Source organism: Oryzias latipes, chromosome 7, assembly GCF_053564925.1.
Source record: "Oryzias latipes strain Hd-rR chromosome 7, Olatipes_Hd-rR_3.1".
Classification (NCBI taxonomy): Eukaryota; Metazoa; Chordata; class Actinopteri; order Beloniformes; family Adrianichthyidae; genus Oryzias; species Oryzias latipes.
In genome coordinates, this window is record NC_136243.1 from 36,984,258 (window position 1) to 37,002,178 (window position 17,921).

General features: G+C 44.7%; 1 protein-coding gene across 2 annotated transcripts in view; it reads left to right on the forward strand.

Annotated features, from left to right (window-relative positions):
- zbtb17 (zinc finger and BTB domain containing 17) overlaps positions 1 to 3,260 on the forward strand; it is a 30,366-nt gene extending 27,106 nt beyond the window's left edge. For both annotated transcript variants that reach the window (XM_078949766.1, XM_078949767.1), the window contains exons 10-15: positions 210 to 326; positions 442 to 562; positions 1,402 to 1,532; positions 1,632 to 1,883; positions 1,959 to 2,048; positions 2,462 to 3,260. In XM_078949766.1, the coding sequence (XP_078805892.1) occupies positions 210 to 326; positions 442 to 562; positions 1,402 to 1,532; positions 1,632 to 1,883; positions 1,959 to 2,048; positions 2,462 to 2,829 (1,079 nt within the window). In that variant the 3' untranslated portion in view covers positions 2,830 to 3,260. The remainder of the gene's footprint in view (positions 1 to 209; positions 327 to 441; positions 563 to 1,401; positions 1,533 to 1,631; positions 1,884 to 1,958; positions 2,049 to 2,461) is intronic.
- The last annotated feature ends 14,661 nt before the right edge of the window (positions 3,261 to 17,921 follow it).

Here is a 17,921-nt window from a genome sequence, read left to right on the forward strand (position 1 = left end):
TTCAAACATCTAGATATATTCCTAATGTGCTTTCATTCATGTACAGTATGTATTTTCTTACTTGACAAACGTTATTTTAAAATTCATATGTTAGTTTTTAATGCCACATGTGTAGAGTTAGAGCTACTTTTGGCAGTTATACTCAATATTACCCCTTGTTGTTTCTTAAGGTCATTTCACTTTAACTGGCAATGGTCCCTGTGTTTCAGGAAACTTGAAGAGACATCTGCGGGTTCACAGTGGAGAGAAACCTTATGTGTGCGCACACTGTCAGAGAGCCTTTAGTGACCCTGGAGCTCTGCAGCGCCATGAGCGCATCCACACAGGTACAACCTTCTTGTTTGGACAGGTTTTGAATAATACATTGTCAGGTTTCTGTCAGAAACTCAATGAATGTTATTTACTATCCACCCCAGTGAAACCTGAATTTATGTGTTCCAGGAGAAAAGCCCTGTGTCTGTAGTGTTTGTGGCAAAGCTTTTACCCAGGCCAGCTCCCTCATCGCTCATGTTCGCCAGCACACAGGGGAGAAACCCTATGTCTGTGACCGCTGTGGCAAAAGGTCAGCAGGGAATGCTCCAGCACTGAGGGTCTTGATTTGGATTAGTTTTTTTTCCCAGTAAGACATTGGTCAAAGTGATGGCTTACTTAAAAAAACATTTCAACCAGTTTCAAACCATGGGTAGCTTTACTTTTATCTTTGCTGTTAAACACAATCCCGCTTGAATTTGTAAGAAGCATCTCTATCAGCTGAAACATAATTATTGCAAATTGTCTTCAACGGTAACATCCATCTCTGATAACATTCTAAAAAGTGGTGCTTTAGTTTGACAAATCTGAATAAAGCTGAGTTTTGTTAAAAAAAAAGATTAACGCAACAGTATTGTACTTTTTTACAATAAAATAACTGAAAATCCTTCACCCTAAACTACACTCACTGCATGTAGGCACAGTCACAAGATTGACTGAAATCAATCCCATTTGTCTGTAGGTGAAAGCAGAGCAGACCTCCATCCATCACAGGTTCACCCACAGGAAAGACCAACACAAATGTTTGTTTTAAAGTCTTAACTTTAAATTTAAAAAACTCCTACTCAGAAAATATTTAAGAGTAGAAAGGTTCAGAAATACTGCTTTTGGATGAAAAAGACCAACTCAAAATGGACAGATTTATTTTAACAATAAGGTAGTTTGTGGTCATCTTTCTTTCTATTGTGTAGAGCTAAATTAAGGTACATTAAATAATTACTGAAAGTTAGTTACTGCAACACATTTCTTGTTTTGTTTTTCTAACGATTTATTTTACTTTTTTAAATGTATAACGCTGCCATTTTAATTCTCGGTTAACTTGTTCTAAGATCTTCTTTTCAAACCCTGCCTCTCCGATTCATTTCTGGACAGATTTGTGCAGTCAAGTCAACTGGCCAATCACATTCGCCACCATGACAATGTGCGTCCACACAAGTGTCAGATGTGCAACAAGGCATTTGTCAATGTGGGAGATCTGTCAAAGCATATTATCATTCACACAGGTAAAATCAGCACCTGTCAATCATCAGAAGGGTAACGAGGAAAAGGAAACGTCTTTAAACTCCTGGACTGTGAATTCCTCTTTTTTTCTGTGTTTTCAGGTGAGAAGCCCTTTCTGTGCGATAAATGTGGCCGAGGGTTCAACCGAGTAGATAATCTGCGTTCCCATGTGAGGACTGTCCATCATGGTAAAGCTGGCATGAAGCGGCTTGTTGTTGCCGGGGAAAGTGCCAGTGAGCTCTCTGATGAGTGCACAGGGATGTCCACTTCTGACGAGATCAAAATTGTTACGGTCACCACTGAGGACATTGTTACCCTGGCAACGGAGGCGCTGGCTGCAGCTCAGCTGACAGGTTGGAGGCTCAGTTTGAGGTTTTGTTTAAAAATACTTTTACTAGACAATGAGGTCTTCATCTGTTGGTCAACAGTGGTTCCAGTGGCTGCGTCAGTGTCTGCAGACGAGACGGAAGCTTTGAAGGCTGAGATTTCAAAAGCGGTTGAGAAAGTGCAAGAAGCAGGTGAGAGCTGTGCTGTCAGCATGCAAGCAGTGGAAAAACATCCTAAGAACAACCTGCAATAGGTGGTATCAGAAAAGTAGTCCTCTTTATTTTTACAGTAATTGTAGATGTTTTAGGGCAGTAGAACTCCTCACTACACATTTAAACACTTTTCTCTCTTGTTTGAACTCCCAAAGTTTAAACAACTCCAGATAAGACAAAGATCTGATCGTCATCAAAGAATTATGTATTTTTGACAGACTGAACACATTCTTTACAGGAGATACAGCATTGAGATTACATGCTACAAGAAAGAGAAAATTCTTGTGTTTGTCGAATTAAATTGTTATGGGAAACGCATTAGTTATGGAATTGAGATTATTGAAAGAATAGGAATTCTTGCCTTAAATGATCCCCTCTGGTTCTATTCACAGACCCTAACACCCAGATCTTGTACGCTTGTGATTCATGTGGAGATAAATTCCTGGATGCCTGCTCGCTGGCTCAGCATGTGCGCATCCACACAGCTCAAGCCTTGGTCATGTTTCAGGCTGACTCAGACTTCTACCAATACGCAGCAGACACATCCGCTGAGGGGGAAGCAGCAACAATGTGGCAACACACATCTGAAGAGGTCATTCCTGCTGGGGGAGAAGACAGAAAAGGTGCTCAGGACTCAGAGGTTGTGATACATGCAGAGGAGGACCTGGAGGAAGGCCAGATGGACTGTCACGACAAACATCAAATGGATGGAAAAGGTGTAGAGGAGAAAAAAGACATTAAATGTGAGGCTCAGGCATAATGGAGCACGTCAGGATGAATGAAGTGATGTCATTTTATTTATCAGGAGGTTAAGTTTGTTCATTAGCAATGAAGTGAAATTTAATTAGGTCTGTCACATTTGAATTTGATATATAATTAAAAACGTCCTTTAAATCCAATATCAGATTTCTTTCTAAATGAAATGTAGAAGCAGGGATTTTGTCAAATAATCCCAAACAACATTTTAAAGGGAAACATTCAAGTTTGAACAGGTTTTTATATAAGACAGATTTTTCTCTCAACATAAAAACAGATGGATTGTAAAACTTTTGTTCCTTTTTTCTAAGTGAATGTTTAGAATTTTATTTCAATAAATACTTTATTGTTCCTTTTCAGAAGTAATTTCAAATAGATGAATGATAGAAACAGATATGATTTTAAATAAATGTCAATGCTTCCTGTGGGACTGAATTTGAGTTAAAGGGAAGAATTGCAGATAGTTTGTACAGTATGTGAACACCGTTCAGGGGCTTCAAAGGTTTTCAGAGGAGGAGGCTGCCGCTACCGATCCAAAGGCCCCCCCTCAGAAAAACTTTGAAAATGAGAGCTTTGCTCTCAGCTATCTGGAGTAATATCTCATGTGCTTTGAAGCGAGTATGCGAGCAGCATTTAGTACTTCCACTCTGTCACTGTTGACAACTTTCGAGGAGGAGCCCTGGAAGGACCATTGCTTTTAAAGGAAACTTTCTTATAACATTCAAGGTGACCCTTGTTCTATCCTAGGCACTTTACCATTGGGAGTGGGGTCATCTAGACCCACTAGACAGAGCTCTGAACCTTTTTTCTTCAATGATTTGTGATCTTCACTGGTGTCCATGGATTACATGAAATCTTTCCACCTTTATCCACCTTTGTCATGGTGGGGGGGACACCTCAATGGAAGGGGGGGGGTATCTAAGTCAGTGTTTTTCAACCAGTGTGCCGTGGGAGATGGTCAAGTGTGCCGTGGGAAATTACCCTCATTAATCATTCACTGATCTAAAAACATTTTCCATCTCCAGGAAATCAGCTCTTTGTTCATCCAAACAGGCCCTGATAAAACACTGAGTAGTGAGGAATATAAAAGATCTTAAAATTACTTTTTCTTTGTGTTTATTTGATTCTATTAAAGACATTTTGATAAGAATGACGGTATTTACCTGCAGCTATAGCGGTTTGCGGGAAAGTCCCGCCCCTTTACCTGTCTCCGCCAATCATTCTTGAAGGCTTAATCACATGTCAGCAGTCTGACCAATCAGAAGTGGTTAAAGTCTTCACTTCCTTGTTCTTAATTCTGCTCATAAAGTCTCTCAGTTCCAACAAAAATACCAGCTAAAGCTCGTCTTTAGCGGTGTAGCTTTCCACAGAGTCCGGTGTCAGACCGTGTCAGACCGTGAACAAAACAATGAAGCTCACAGACGCGAGTCTTTCTGCCCTTTTTCGGCAGTTTTCACACTACATCTCCCATGATGCATTGGCTTAAAGGGCCAGTGTCCCAGCGCACAATGAGTGCGCGTGAAATGTCTAGAAACCTCAACGGACAAACAAACAGTTTCTAAATTTTCTAATTTAACTTTTATTTCATCTCTTAGAAAAAACAGCCGCAACTTCCTGCTTTTTTGGTCACAATTATCACAAAATGCACGTGAGATTGCGGGGGGGGGGGGGGGGGGGGGCTGTCGATCAATAGAGACCATGAATTTCTGCTTATTTTTTTTTTTTTTGGATGCTGGTGTGCCGCGGGATTTTTGTCAAGGTTAAAGTGTGCCGTGGCTCAAAAAAGGTTGAAAAACACTGATCTAAGTTACAGATGTTTCAGGTTTTTTTTTTAACTGACCGGGGTACCAATTTTTTTTGTCCATGTTGCTGTCACAAGTATGTCAACTTTTGGGCATCAGAAGCTTAAGAACCACTGCCTACCATCCTCAAACAGATGGCCTCACGGAGCGCGTCAATCAAACCATTAAGCATATGCTAAGGAAATTTGTCAATGAGTCTGGAACAGATTGGGATAAGTGGTTGCCATACCTGTTATTTCCGTACAGAGAAGTACCACAAGCCTCCACTGATTTCTCTCCATTCAAACTGTTATATGGACACGAAGTGAGAGGCGCTCTCTCTCTGCTCAAAGACGCGTGGGAAGGGGATCAGCCTCATTCAGAGACTGTTAATGTTGTTTCTTTTGCTGTTCAGATGCGGGAACGGCAGGAAAAATGAGTAAGCTGGCTCAAGCCCACATGGCAGAGGCTCAAAAACAGCAGAAGGTTTGGTGCAATCGGTAAGCTCGTCAGCGGCCACTCAGTCCTGGTCAGAAGGTGCTTATTCTTCTTCCCAGCAGCGATAGCAAGCTGCTTGCAAAATGGCAAGGCCCCTTTGAGGTCTTGCAGAGGATTGGGCTGACCACTTATCGTGTCTCAACACCTGGACAATCATGCTCCACCCGGCTACTTCATGTTGATCTCCTGAAAGAGTGGGTGGAAAGTGTTGAAAAGGAACGACAAGTGCTGCTTTTCAGAAGGATTCCGGAAGAGGATGAGCAGTACCTTTCCTCAACTCTCTCACCAAATCAGGATCTGGATCATCTCTCTAAAGAGCAGCAACTTCAGGTGAGAGCCTTGTGCAGTACACCAGTGTTCCAGGAGAACCCTGGGCGAACTAACTCATTCAGCATGACATCATCTTAAAAGACGGAGCTGTCGTAAAACGCAGGAGCTACAGGTTACCTGAATGCCTTTTGGACAACCTGAAGGAGGAGGTGGATCTGATGCTCTCTCTGGTGTGATTCAGCTGTCTAAGAGTGAGTGGTGCAGCCCTGTAGTATTGGTCCCGAAATAATGGCAGAATTAGATTCTGCATAGACTTTTGAGTCCCTGAATTCAGTCTCCAAGTTCGACTCTTATCCAACTCCTCATATTGATGATCTGATAGAGCGACTGGGATGTGCCAAGTACCTCACCACCATAGATTTATGCAAGGGCTATTGGCAGGTTGGGGGTTTTTCAATTTACCGTTCTACCCTTTGGACTTCATGGAGCTCCAGCCACCTTTCAGCTCCTCATGGATCAGGTACTGTGTGGAGTTTCAGAGTTTGCTTCAGCCTATTTGGATGATATTGCTGTTTTCTGTAATACCTGTAATACCTGGGATGAGCACCTTGGACATTTGGAGAGGGTGCTGGATTGTTTCCAGGGGGCGGGACTAACTGTCAATCCTTCCAAATGTGTCTTTGCTAAACCCGAAACTGACTATCTGGGCTACATCATCGGCAATGGAATAATAAAACCACAAACTGACATAGTTTCAGCTTTTCAGTCCTGTCCGTTGCCTGTCACTAAGAAGCAATTAAGATCTTTTTTGGGCATGGGTGGATTTTATCACCGTTTCATCCCTCATTTTTTTGGCTAGGGCAGCATTGCTCACGGACCTTGAGCCAGGAGTCCTAATAACATCCAATGGACCTAAGAGGCGGAAGCAGCTTTTTGAGGACATCAAGCAGTCATTAAGTAAGAACCCTGTCTCATACAGTCCAAACTTTCAAAAGCTCTTTATTCTGCAGACAGATGCTTCTAATAGAGGTTTGGGGGCAGTCCTTCTACAAGGCCCTCCAGACAACCGACATCCTGTGGCCTTCATCAGTCGTAAACTGTTTCCACGAGAGGTTCATTACTCAACAGTGGAGAAAGAAGCACTAGGAATTAAGTGGGCCCTAGACTCCTTCAAGTACTACCTTCTTGGGCGGAAGTTTACGCTGGAAACTGACCACAAAGCCCTACAGTGGATGGCAAGGATGAAGGACACAAATTGAAGAATTACTAGGTATCTGGCCATCCTGCTGGCCATATTGCTTCACCGGCCACCACATCCCAGGAAGGGACAATGCCACTGCGGACTTCCTCTCTCGCTGTCCCAGCGAGGGTCTTGAGGTGTGTGAGGGCAAAACCCATTGCCCCACAGTTAAGTTTATTTGTTACATTTCTTTGTTGAATAAACCATTTCATTTCACACATTACATGACAAAATTAACTTAATGACTGGTGCACACATTTAGTTAATTTGGTATTCTTTTGAGTAATTCTAGAAAACTTCCTGATGCTTCCTCAAGCCACGTGGCACCATGCTGAGTTCCTTTTTAAAGAACGCCACTCGCCCAAAAACCAAAGACCCTTCTACTGTCTTTCGGCATCCATCAGAGGACACAGAAGGACAAAGATGTCCCAGTGACTGAAATGTTCAAAACTGTCAAAGTGGCAGAACAACTATTTCCAGAGTCCCAAATCGTTGTCCCTATGATCGTATATTCCCCTTGTCTGCCATCACAACAAAAAGCCGTCCTCGATCACCTGAACGAACACATTCAGGTGACCTCGTTGAGACGGGCCAGAACAATGTGCACAGCCATGAGAATTCTGCAGCTCTGGGGTTCTTGGTTAAAATAACTCTCCCCCCATCGACTTGCTGCAGAGGGAGGGAAAAGACTGAGTTATTACCCTGCATTATGACCTTTGTTTCTCTGTTGGAAGAACAGCTCCAATAGAACAGAAGACTCACATTTCCAGAAGGAATCAGGGTCTCTCCCTCTTTGTCAATTCAATTCAATTCAATTTTATTTCTATAGCCCAAAATCACAACAACAGTCGTCTCGATGGGCTTCGAAGTAAAACATGAACTCAAAAGGATCATGAATACAAAGAGTTGAATAGGAAAATACTAAAATGAACTAACAGACTGACTAAGCTATACTGGCATCTCTGCCCTTAGACCCCCTTTCTCTGTAAGGAAAAACTCCTAAAAAAACGGATTCCTGTTACAGAGGTTTTTATGGATGCCTCCACTTCTACCGCTTCAGCCTGTTCTGGGCTGATAGTAGGAATAACTTGATTTAACTTATGTCTGATATTTGAGATTTTACTATCGAAGGCCACAAACCACTCATTCCAGGACAGTGAAGTCCGAATTCTAGCCAGAGAGAAAGGATGGTTTGAGCGAGGAGTGAAAGAAGCCATCTTTGTCAAGAAGGATAAACCTTCTCTTAATAAGAATGGTGGTCTCAGGTTTATTCTTCCATCCATCTACGGCCGTGTTTTGAAACCTAAACAAACCAAACCAGTTCCACCTGAGTCGTTAACCTCTGAAAGAGATGACCAATTTGGAGAGTGAGTTACTGGCTCCCCAACCCCCAGCTGAGGACAAAGGTGTGACGGAGGGGCCAAGGGGAGAAAACCCAGGAGCAGGAAGAAACGACACAAGTCCAGTACTCACTCGAAAGGCTTTAATGCCAGCAGCTCAAACCACAACTGAAGCACAATAAGCAGATGCTCCGACACAGAACACAAAACAGCCACAGTCTAAATAGAGAACACATGATTACAAACGCTGAACACCTGTGACAAGAGACCTTAGGAAGGGGAGGACCTACAGGGAAGATAAGAGGTGAAACCCAAGGCGGGCCTTTCCATGACATAACCCCCTCCCCTATGTCCGGCTTCTAGATGGACGACGAGGCTGATTGGGGTGGTCTCGATGGAAACGGGAAACAAGGTTACGGTCAACGACGAAGCGGTCAGGGACCCATTGGCGATCCGCAGGACCATAACCCTCCCACTCGACCAAGTACTGCAGACCATGACCCACCCTTCTGGAGGCGAGGAGAGCCTTGACCGTGTATGCCGGTCCACCGTCCATGAGACGGGGAGCCGGAGGGGGTGCCGGAGTGGGTTGAAGAGTGGAAACTCTGGCAGGTTTGACTTTAGAAACGTGAAACACAGGGTGGACTCGTAGAGATCGGGGCAGCTCCAGTCGCACAGCCACAGGTTTGATGATCCGAGTGATGGGGTATGGACCAATATAGCGAGGAAGCAGCTTTCTGCAACCTCCCTTTAAAGGAATGTCTGTAGAGGACAACCACACCCTGTCTCCCACCTTGTAGTTAGGAGCGGCTGACCTCCGACGATTTGCCACTACCGTGAGTCGCTCCTGGTTTTGCAGAAGCTCGAGTCTGTACTTGCTCCAGGTTCGGTGACAGCGCCTCACAAATGCAGCAGGGCCAGAGGATGAAGCCAATTGTTCCTGGTGAGGAAACAAAGGGGGTTGGTAACCATATGCAGCTTGGAAGGGTGAGTATCCAGAAGGGTTGACCAGAGAGTTATGGGAATACTCAGCCCATGGGAGCTGAGATGACCAAGTCCTGGGGTTTTTGCTGCACATGGCTCGTAATGTCGTCTCCAAATCTTGGTTATACCTCTCTACCTGGCCGTTAGATTGGGGGTGGAAACCGGAACTCAGACTAACCTTGATTCCAAGGAGGTTGCAAAACTCCTTCCAGAAGGTGGCAATAAATTGGGGTCCACAATCTGAGGTGATGCACTGGGGAAGTCCATGCAAACGGAACAAATGCTGAGAAACTATCACAGCTAGTTCTTTGGCAGATAGGAGTTTTGCAGAGGAATGGCATGCACCAGTTTAGAAAAACGGTCTATGATGGTGAGAATGACCGTTTCACCACGGGAATTGGGTAAACCAGTTATGAAATCCATGGCTACATGGGACCAAGGTCTAGACAGCACAGATAGAGGGTGAAGCAAACCAGCAGGTGGGGTCCTCGGGGTTTTAACACTGGCACAAATAGGACAAGCTGCCACAAAAGCCCTAATGTCAGAGGACATAGAGGGCCACCAAAAACGCTGGGTCACGAGAAAACCGGTCCTGGTTGCGTCTTAGAAAAGACCTGAGCTCCACTCAGCAGATCAAAAGCAGTCTGCAACAGAGGGAGGGGATAAGTGTTGCGATCAGTAATACTGTTTAATCCCTTGTAGTCAATGCAAGGCCGTAGTCCACCGTCTCGTTTCCCCACAAAAAAGAATCCAGCTCCGGCAGGTGAGGACGAGGGTCGAATAATCCCCGCCTGGAGACTCTCCTGCAGGTAACTGTCCATGGCCTCCCTTTCAGGTGGTGACAGGGGGTAAATGTGACCCCTAGGTGGATGAGTACCTGGTAAGAAGTCTATGGCACAGTCATATGGGCGATGGGGGGGCAGAGACTTAGCCCGAACCCTACAGAACACAAAGCTTAAGTCGTGATAGACAAGTGGAACATTACTAAGGTCTGAAGGATCTGGAGAATGCTGAACATTAACAGAATTACGAACAGCAGCAGAGGAAAGACAATTAAGCAAACAAAAAGAGCTCCAAGACAATACCCGACCTGTGGACCAGTCTATGTGAGGGGTATGTCGACACAACCAAGGAAAACCTAAAATTATTGGTGGATTCAATGACTCCACAACATAAAAACTTAAGAGTTCAGTGTGGTTGCCAGACACAGAAACAGTGACATTGACGGTACGAAAAGACACTTTGTGGATAACTGATCCATTTATAGCACGGATAACTAAGGTTGGAGATAAAGGTTCCACAGGGATCATGTGGGGAGCCAGTGTGCGTGTGGGAGAGAGGTGAGGGCCCAGCCTCACAGCCTGGGGCCGGTCAGTGAGGAAGACCTTTAACCAGGCACATGTGAGGGGGGGCAGGCCTAAAGTGTCCAGTTTCCTGATCAGAATGTCCAGGATGATTGTATTAAAGGCAGAGCTGTAGTCCACAAAGAGCATCCGAACACTGCTCTGCTGGTCCTCCAGGTGGCTCAGCGCAGCATGCAGGGCAGTTACAGTTTGTAACTTGCGGCTTCAATTTCTTTTTAAATCTGGCCACACGATCAAGACGTGACATTTTCATCCCCCCTTCTGCAATCTGTAATCCAATTTGAAACCCTCTAAAATCCCTGTCAAACAGAAAAGAAATCAGTCTTCCCTTTCTACGTCGCAGTTCATATTTCCTGGTTTAGCTCATTCTTTCTGAGCGATCATGCAGGCTTTTTCAAACAGTGCACCCTGTTCTATGTCCTGATTGGCTGAAGACCTTGTCAATCAATCTCCTCAGTCCGTGCCGTCTCTGTGTCTCCTGTACAGCGGAACGTGTTACGTGGAGCTCTTAGATCAGAAATCTGTGATTGATGATCAGCTCTTTGTTTTCATTCTAAGATCCTGGACCTAATTTCTAGGAAGGTTTGAGAATTTAAACAAGAGAAAAGTGTGAAAATGTTCATGTTCGTGTGAGAAAAGGGTAGAAGTGTGCAGTCAGGAGTTTTGGTGCCATAAAAAAAACATCTGCAAACAATCATTCTCCATGGATTTCAAAGATCATGGTTATTTTTTAGAACGAAACTCCTGCAATACACGAGGGTACCTCTGTACTGGTGAAAAGGTAACGCAGATATATGCGTAGCTGCAGCAGAAGACATAGAAACAAGCTTTTTTCACCATTACTGGATGAGAAACAGACGCGCAGGTCGCAGTTGCTCAATTTTAGTACAAACTGTGAGACGAGTGATGAGCTGCAGCCCTCAAAGTCTTTATTAAGATTATGACAGGAGACAATCCACTACTTATTTATTATTATTATTATTATTATTATTATTATTATTATGTATCAGTATACTTTTTCTGAATTTTTGTCTTTGAAAATCATTGAGTGTTATTTGGTAATTGTTTTATTTCATAAATAATGTTATTTGTTTTATTAAAAGGATCATGAATAAATGAAACTTTATTCAAATAGGACTTTACAGCTCTATGAAGGTACCAAAGGGCTTCACAATAAAAAAGAGATATAAAATGTCAACAAAGTTTTTAACTAAGCTTACAATATTCTGTTTTAGAATCCACCCCCACTTTTACTTGCATATATCAAACACACTTAGGATATATATTCATGTTTTGGGGATCAAATTAGAAATAAAATCAATAGATAAATAAGATAAAGAGAAAGCTGGATGTATTGTTAGAGCATTGTTACTATTCTTTCATTGTCCTTTTTTTCTGTAGTGATTTTTTCTGAAATATGTCATGGTAAATTCCAAAATAAGAATCTGTAAAATGTACTTAGCGTGGGTTAAAAACAGTCAAATCTTTTCTGAGATGACTTTGAATGTGTAAAAGTCCCTAAGTTATCTATCTAAATTGTATTGTATACTATTCTTGAATTCTTTAAAAAAAGAGTGGGCAACCTTCTTAGACTTCAACAATACTCCAGACATCCGGTGGTGCGTTCTTTGGGAAAACGGAAAAGGCAGTCATGAGAGGGAAAATCATTTCTTATTCAACACACAAAAAACGCAAAGAGAAAGCAGATTTATTAGAATTAGAAAATAAAATCAAAACCCTGGAGACTGCTTATGCTGCTTCAGCACAGGAACACATTCTGAGAGATCTGAAAAATTTAAAGCTGCGGTTAAATGACATCATTAATAAACGAACACAATTTCAAATACAAAGGCTACGACTTGAAAGATTTGAAAACTCTAATAAATCTGGCAAATTTCTGGCTAATCAGCTTAAAATTAATAGAGAAAAATCATTAATCACCATTATGGACCAAACAGGAAATGTCACTCATGACCCGGTCAAAATTAATAACGCATTTGAAAAATTTTATAAAAACCTGTACACACCGCAGATCAATCCGTCAGAGCAAAGTATTGACTCATTTCTTAATAATGTAAACCTACCCAGGTTAAATGAGGATCAAATCACAAACTTACCTCCGCTCTCGTTGTCTGAACTTCATGAAGCTCTGTTACTTATGCCTAATGGTAAAGCACCAGGGCCTGACGGCTTTCCTGCTGAGTTTTATAAAGAATTCTGGGAACAGCTGGCACCAACATTTTATAAAACCGTCACATCTATCAATGAGAGCCAATCAATGCCACCTAACATGAACTCAGCCAACATAATTCTTCTTCTAAAACCAGACAAAGATCCCACTAGTCCTTCAAGCTATCGCCCCATTTCTTTAATCAATGCAGATGTAAAAATTATCTGCAAAGCACAGAGAATAGAAATAATCACTCCTCACATAATTCACTTCGACCAGACTGGATTCATCAAAGGCAGACACTCGGATGATAATGTCCGTAGACTAGTTAATATAAAAGACTTTGCCACCATTGAAAACCAGGAAATGACGGTACTATCGCTGGATGCTGAAAAAGCCTTTGACAGAGTAAATTGGAAGTTCCACATTGCTGCCCTCCATAAGTTTGGTTTTGGAGAAGCATTCATCAATTGGATCAAAATATTATATCACAACCCCAATGCATCAGTTAGAACTAATAAACAGACTTCAAACAGGTTTTTTCTTGGAAGAGGAACCAGACAGGGCTGCCCACTCTCTCCTTCTCTTTTTGCTATATTCATTGAGCCTCTAGCTGCACCAATAAGACAGAATGAGAGCATTATAGGAATAAAAACCAAACACAGCCATCATAAAATTAGTCTTTATGCGGATGACATATTACTGTTTTTAAGGAATTTACATTCTGTAAATGAAACAGCAATGATCATAAATGAATTCTCCTCCATATCAGACTATTCCATTAATTGGAATAAGTCTGTTTTATTACCACTCAACAGGAATATGGAACAAAGACTCACAATTCCAGTTAAAACAGGAAATATCAAATATCTGGGTATCCACGTTTCCCCCAAACTATCAGAACTGGTGCAGCTAAACCACACCCCATTACTAAAAAGCATACAGGACGATCTAACACGCTGGACCAACCTGCCTCTGTCCCTTATGGGCAAGGTAGCCACGGTTAAAATGAAAATCTTACCCAAGGTTAATTATCTCTTCTCAATGATTCCCACACAACCGCCATTAAAATGGTTCAAAACATTAGACTCATCCATATCAAGCTTTCTATGGAACAACAAACCTGCAAGAATTAGTCTAAAAACTTTAAAATCTGCAAAAAGCTGTGGAGGATTAGAATTACCTAACTTCCACAAATACTTTCTTGCAAATAGATTACAATATATCTTAAAATGGTTAAAAAATAATCCAGAAACCAACTCATGGTTAGACTTGGAACAGGCGTTATGTGGAAAGATCAACCTGTCAGATCTTCCATTTATTAGCCAAATAGTTAAAAAACAGGATTGTTTCAAAAGCATTAATATAAATGCCACTTTAACAGCCTGGTGGGAATTTCTCAAAATATCAAAATCATCAATTCAACCGTGCAAAATGACACCCATCTGGAACAACCCGGACATCCTCATAAACAAAAAAATTATCCACTTCCCAGCTTGGCAAGCAGGGGGCATAAAACAACTAGAGCACATAATTATTGATAGAAGATTCATAACTCCCCAGGAACTTCAAGACAAACATGGAATATATAACTTCTTGGAATATCAGCAACTTAAATCAATTATTACTAAAAAGTATAAAATTAAAGACGACGATTTAAAGCTACCAGATGTAGTTACCACTCTGATTAATTTTTCAATGAATAGAACTCTCTCCAAAATATACAAACTTTTATGTAATTTAGATAACAATATTGCCCTTCCAACAAAAAAATGGGATGCAGATTTGAGCATCAGCACAGATGAAAGCTTCTGGTCAGAACTCTGTCTAAATACCTTTAAACTGACAAAAAGTCCAAATCTGCAGCTAATCCATCTCAAAACTCTTCACAGAATTTACTACACTGGACAGAGGATGTTCAAGATGGGTCTCAGTAACTCAGACATTTGCGAACACTGTGACAGTAATCTACCCGACAGCTACATGCACGCACTGTGGTTCTGCACTCCTGTCCAGGCTCTCTGGCAGCAGGTATGTGCCGATTTATCAGTCTGGCTTAAGGTTTCAATCACTGCCTCACCGTCACTTTGTGTGCTTGGTGACATGAGTGCCATCGATATAGAAGAAGGATTAGGCTCTATCATTTTCATAACTCTTTGTATTGCCAAAAAAACTATTTTAATAAATTGAAAAAACAAGAAAAATATAAACATAAGTCAACACCGAAATCTGCTGTTTGATCATATCAGCTTGGAAAAAAATGTCAGCCAAAGCTCAAGTAACTTTGAAAGAATTCAGTCTCTCTGGTCTCCTGTGGTTGACTCCATGACTTAGGGGGTGGGGGGCTTGGTCGTCGCTGCTCCTTGCCCTTCTGCCGTGGTTCGGGGTGGGGGTCGGGGCTTCCGGTGCCTGGCGGGGGCGGTGGGGGGCTCCGTTGGTCGGGGGGTCGGGTCCGGTGCCTGGGTGGGGCGGGCTGGGGCGCTGCGTGGTCCTCTGGGCTTGGGTGTGGGGGTGCGTGGTGGGGGGGTGGGGTGGTGGTCTGGCTTGGCTTGGGGGGGTGGTCCCTTTGCCTGTGCTGGGGGGGGTTGGCGGGGGGCCCTGCTCGGGGGGGGGGGGGGGGGGGCCCAGCGGCGCCGGATGGGCTGCCCATCTGCACCTGGGGCTGGGATCGGCCCTTCCCTGGCTCTGGGACGGGACGGGACAACCCTCTCGGGGCCCCCGGTCGCTCTGGGTGTCACCCGCTTCGGCTGCGGGGTCTGGGGTGGGGTGGGGTGGGGGGCTTGTCGGCCCTGTCCTGTGGGGGGGCGTTCTGGGGGGGAGGGGGGGCCCATTATTGGTACGGGTCGGGGGGGCTAGCGGGTCGGGGTCTCCGCTGAGGCAATCAGTGGTTGCCTCGGCCGGTTGGCTGCCTCGGTCCCGTCAAGGCCTGACCAGAGCTCCTCTAGGGCCGGCGTCTGGGGGTTGGGGCCTGGGCTTGCTCCGGGGGGGGCGACGCTTTCTGGCTCCTCTCTCTCTGTGTGGGGTGGGTGGTGCCGGGCCTGGGGTGTCGGCGCCTCCGGGGGTGGGGCCCCTGGGCTGGGTGGCCCTGGCCCCTTTGCTGGGGGTGGGCTGGGGGACGGCTGTTTGACCACCGGGGGACAGTCTACCAGCTGTCCCCAACTTACCCCCTTCCTCATATAACCTCATATTAGGGTGAGGGGGTGGGGGGTCTAGCCTGAGATGCGCCTTGGGGGGGGGGCTACTTGGGAGTGGCCCCCCTCCTATGGTTGCCGTATGGAGTGGGCCCCCCCTCTTTCGTTTTTTTTGCACCTTAGACATGTAGGGTCCTTGGTAGGGGGGGTGCTTGGACATCACTGCAAGCAAGCAGCAGATGTCCTCCTGGCACCCTACCCGCCAATTTTAACCGCACCTTAGACATTTAGGGCCCCTTGGTGTGGAGGGTGAGGGGACATCACTGTGAGTAATCAGGAGATGTCCCCTTAGTGCCCTACTCGCCAATTTTAACTGCACCCCCCTTAGTACACACACCCCTCCCCCTTCAATATATACATTCAAACATAAACACACACACATGCACACAAACACCCTCTCAAACACCCATACACGCACACACATTTTAAAAGGAAGGTGGGACCTGGGTCCATCTGTCCCCTACCCCTTCCCTGGTGGGGGGTGCGGGCCCCTTGGCGATGGCGGCCGTGTCCCTTGGGTGCCGGCTCCCTGGGCCCGGCGGTGCTCTCTCCGCACGGTGGGGGGGGTTCATATTACACCTGAGCCGGGGGTGTTCGTGTCCCTGGGGGGTGGGTCCTGGTCCTTGCCCCTGGGCGCTGGGCCCCGCCAAACTTCCAACATGGCCGAGCCTGGTCGGGCCATATTTATAACATCCCTTGTGGGCCGCCCTTTTTTCCCCGGGGTTCCCCCCTCCTGGGCGGGGGCGGCAGGCCCCTGCCTTGCTCCTACCTGGACCAACCGTGGGCCGGGTGGGTGGCTGCCTGGAGTGCGGAGCGGGTCTCCCTTGGGGGGTCCTGGCTCGTACCTGGGGTCGGGGCGGGGGGATGCCCGGAACTCCTGGGTGGTGGTGGGGTGCTCGTCTGGGGCTGTGGGCGTCCCTCTCCGGTGGGGCCCTGCGTTGGGCTCTTCCGGCGCGGCGGGGGGGCTGCTTTTCTGGCTGGGCTGGGGCGGCGCTCTCTTTCCCTCCGCGCCTCCCTGCTCTCTGGCTCTGGCTCATAAACACTCACTTGAGCACAGGTGTTAGCTCACCTTTGCACTTATAGTTTGCATGATTGAATGAATGAAAGATTTCACACTAGTTGGTTTAAAGGCATAGGTATGCGTTCGTGAACACTATCTGTTTTGTGTACATGTTGACATGTGGACATTTTTGCAGCTAGCAGGTGTGTTGATAATATTTGAGTGTGTGTGAACAGGCCCCGCCCTTTTTGTACTACATTTGAACCGTACCGTAATGATAAAAAACCAGTAAACCTGTCTGCTCAATGCTGCTTCATGGTCTTACCCCCCTTCCCCTCCTATTATCACCCTCCTACCCCCCCCCCCCTCTCTCTAACGTCCCTCTCTCTTCTTCCCTTCTTTCCTTTTCCGTCCGGTCCAACACCAAAGATTTTCAAACATGATTGAAATTAATAAAGTTTGGCCTCAATTACAAAAGGGGTTTATTCAGACATACCTTTGGTTTGTCTGAAGATTAATAACCCCTCTTGTTAAAATAAAATATGTCCAACACAAGAGGCCCTCAGCTCTCATCTGTTTGCCTAGCTGTTGGACAGGACAAGTTAAAATAAATAAATAAATAAATAAATTGTATACAAATAATATATATTTATATTCTTACAAATATACACACAAACCCTACCACACACACACACAAACCCTAACACACACACACACACACACACGCACACACACACGCACACACACACACACACACATATATATTGTAGAAAATGTATGTTTTAATATCTTATTCTTTATTATTTTACAGCGTTATCTTGAGTGTGAAGTGAACTGATTTTGAACTATCAAGAGTCCTGTGACATTCCTTTATGCTTTATGGTTGCAGTATCCTGTGAAGAAAAAGGATGTTCTTTGTGCATAGTTAGGAGTTTTCCATAGGTGCCATAAATTTGCCATGGACTACATCCGTACCATCTGGATTCTTCCCCTGGGAAAGTGTGAAGATTCATGTTCTCATGTGGAGTTTGAAGCTGACCTCACCCTGAAGCCGGGAGGAGCGAACTCTGAGGCTGATACTCCAGCTATTGGCCAGTGAGAGCAGGAAGGACATCTACCGACGAATCAGAGCGACCAGGTGCGGAGGATCAGCGGCCATGATCTTTCCGGAAGGCGGAGATTCAAACACTCTTAAAAAGACTGTTTTCAAAGTTTTACGTTGTTCTTAGGAAAATCTACATGTAATTCGCATGTAACT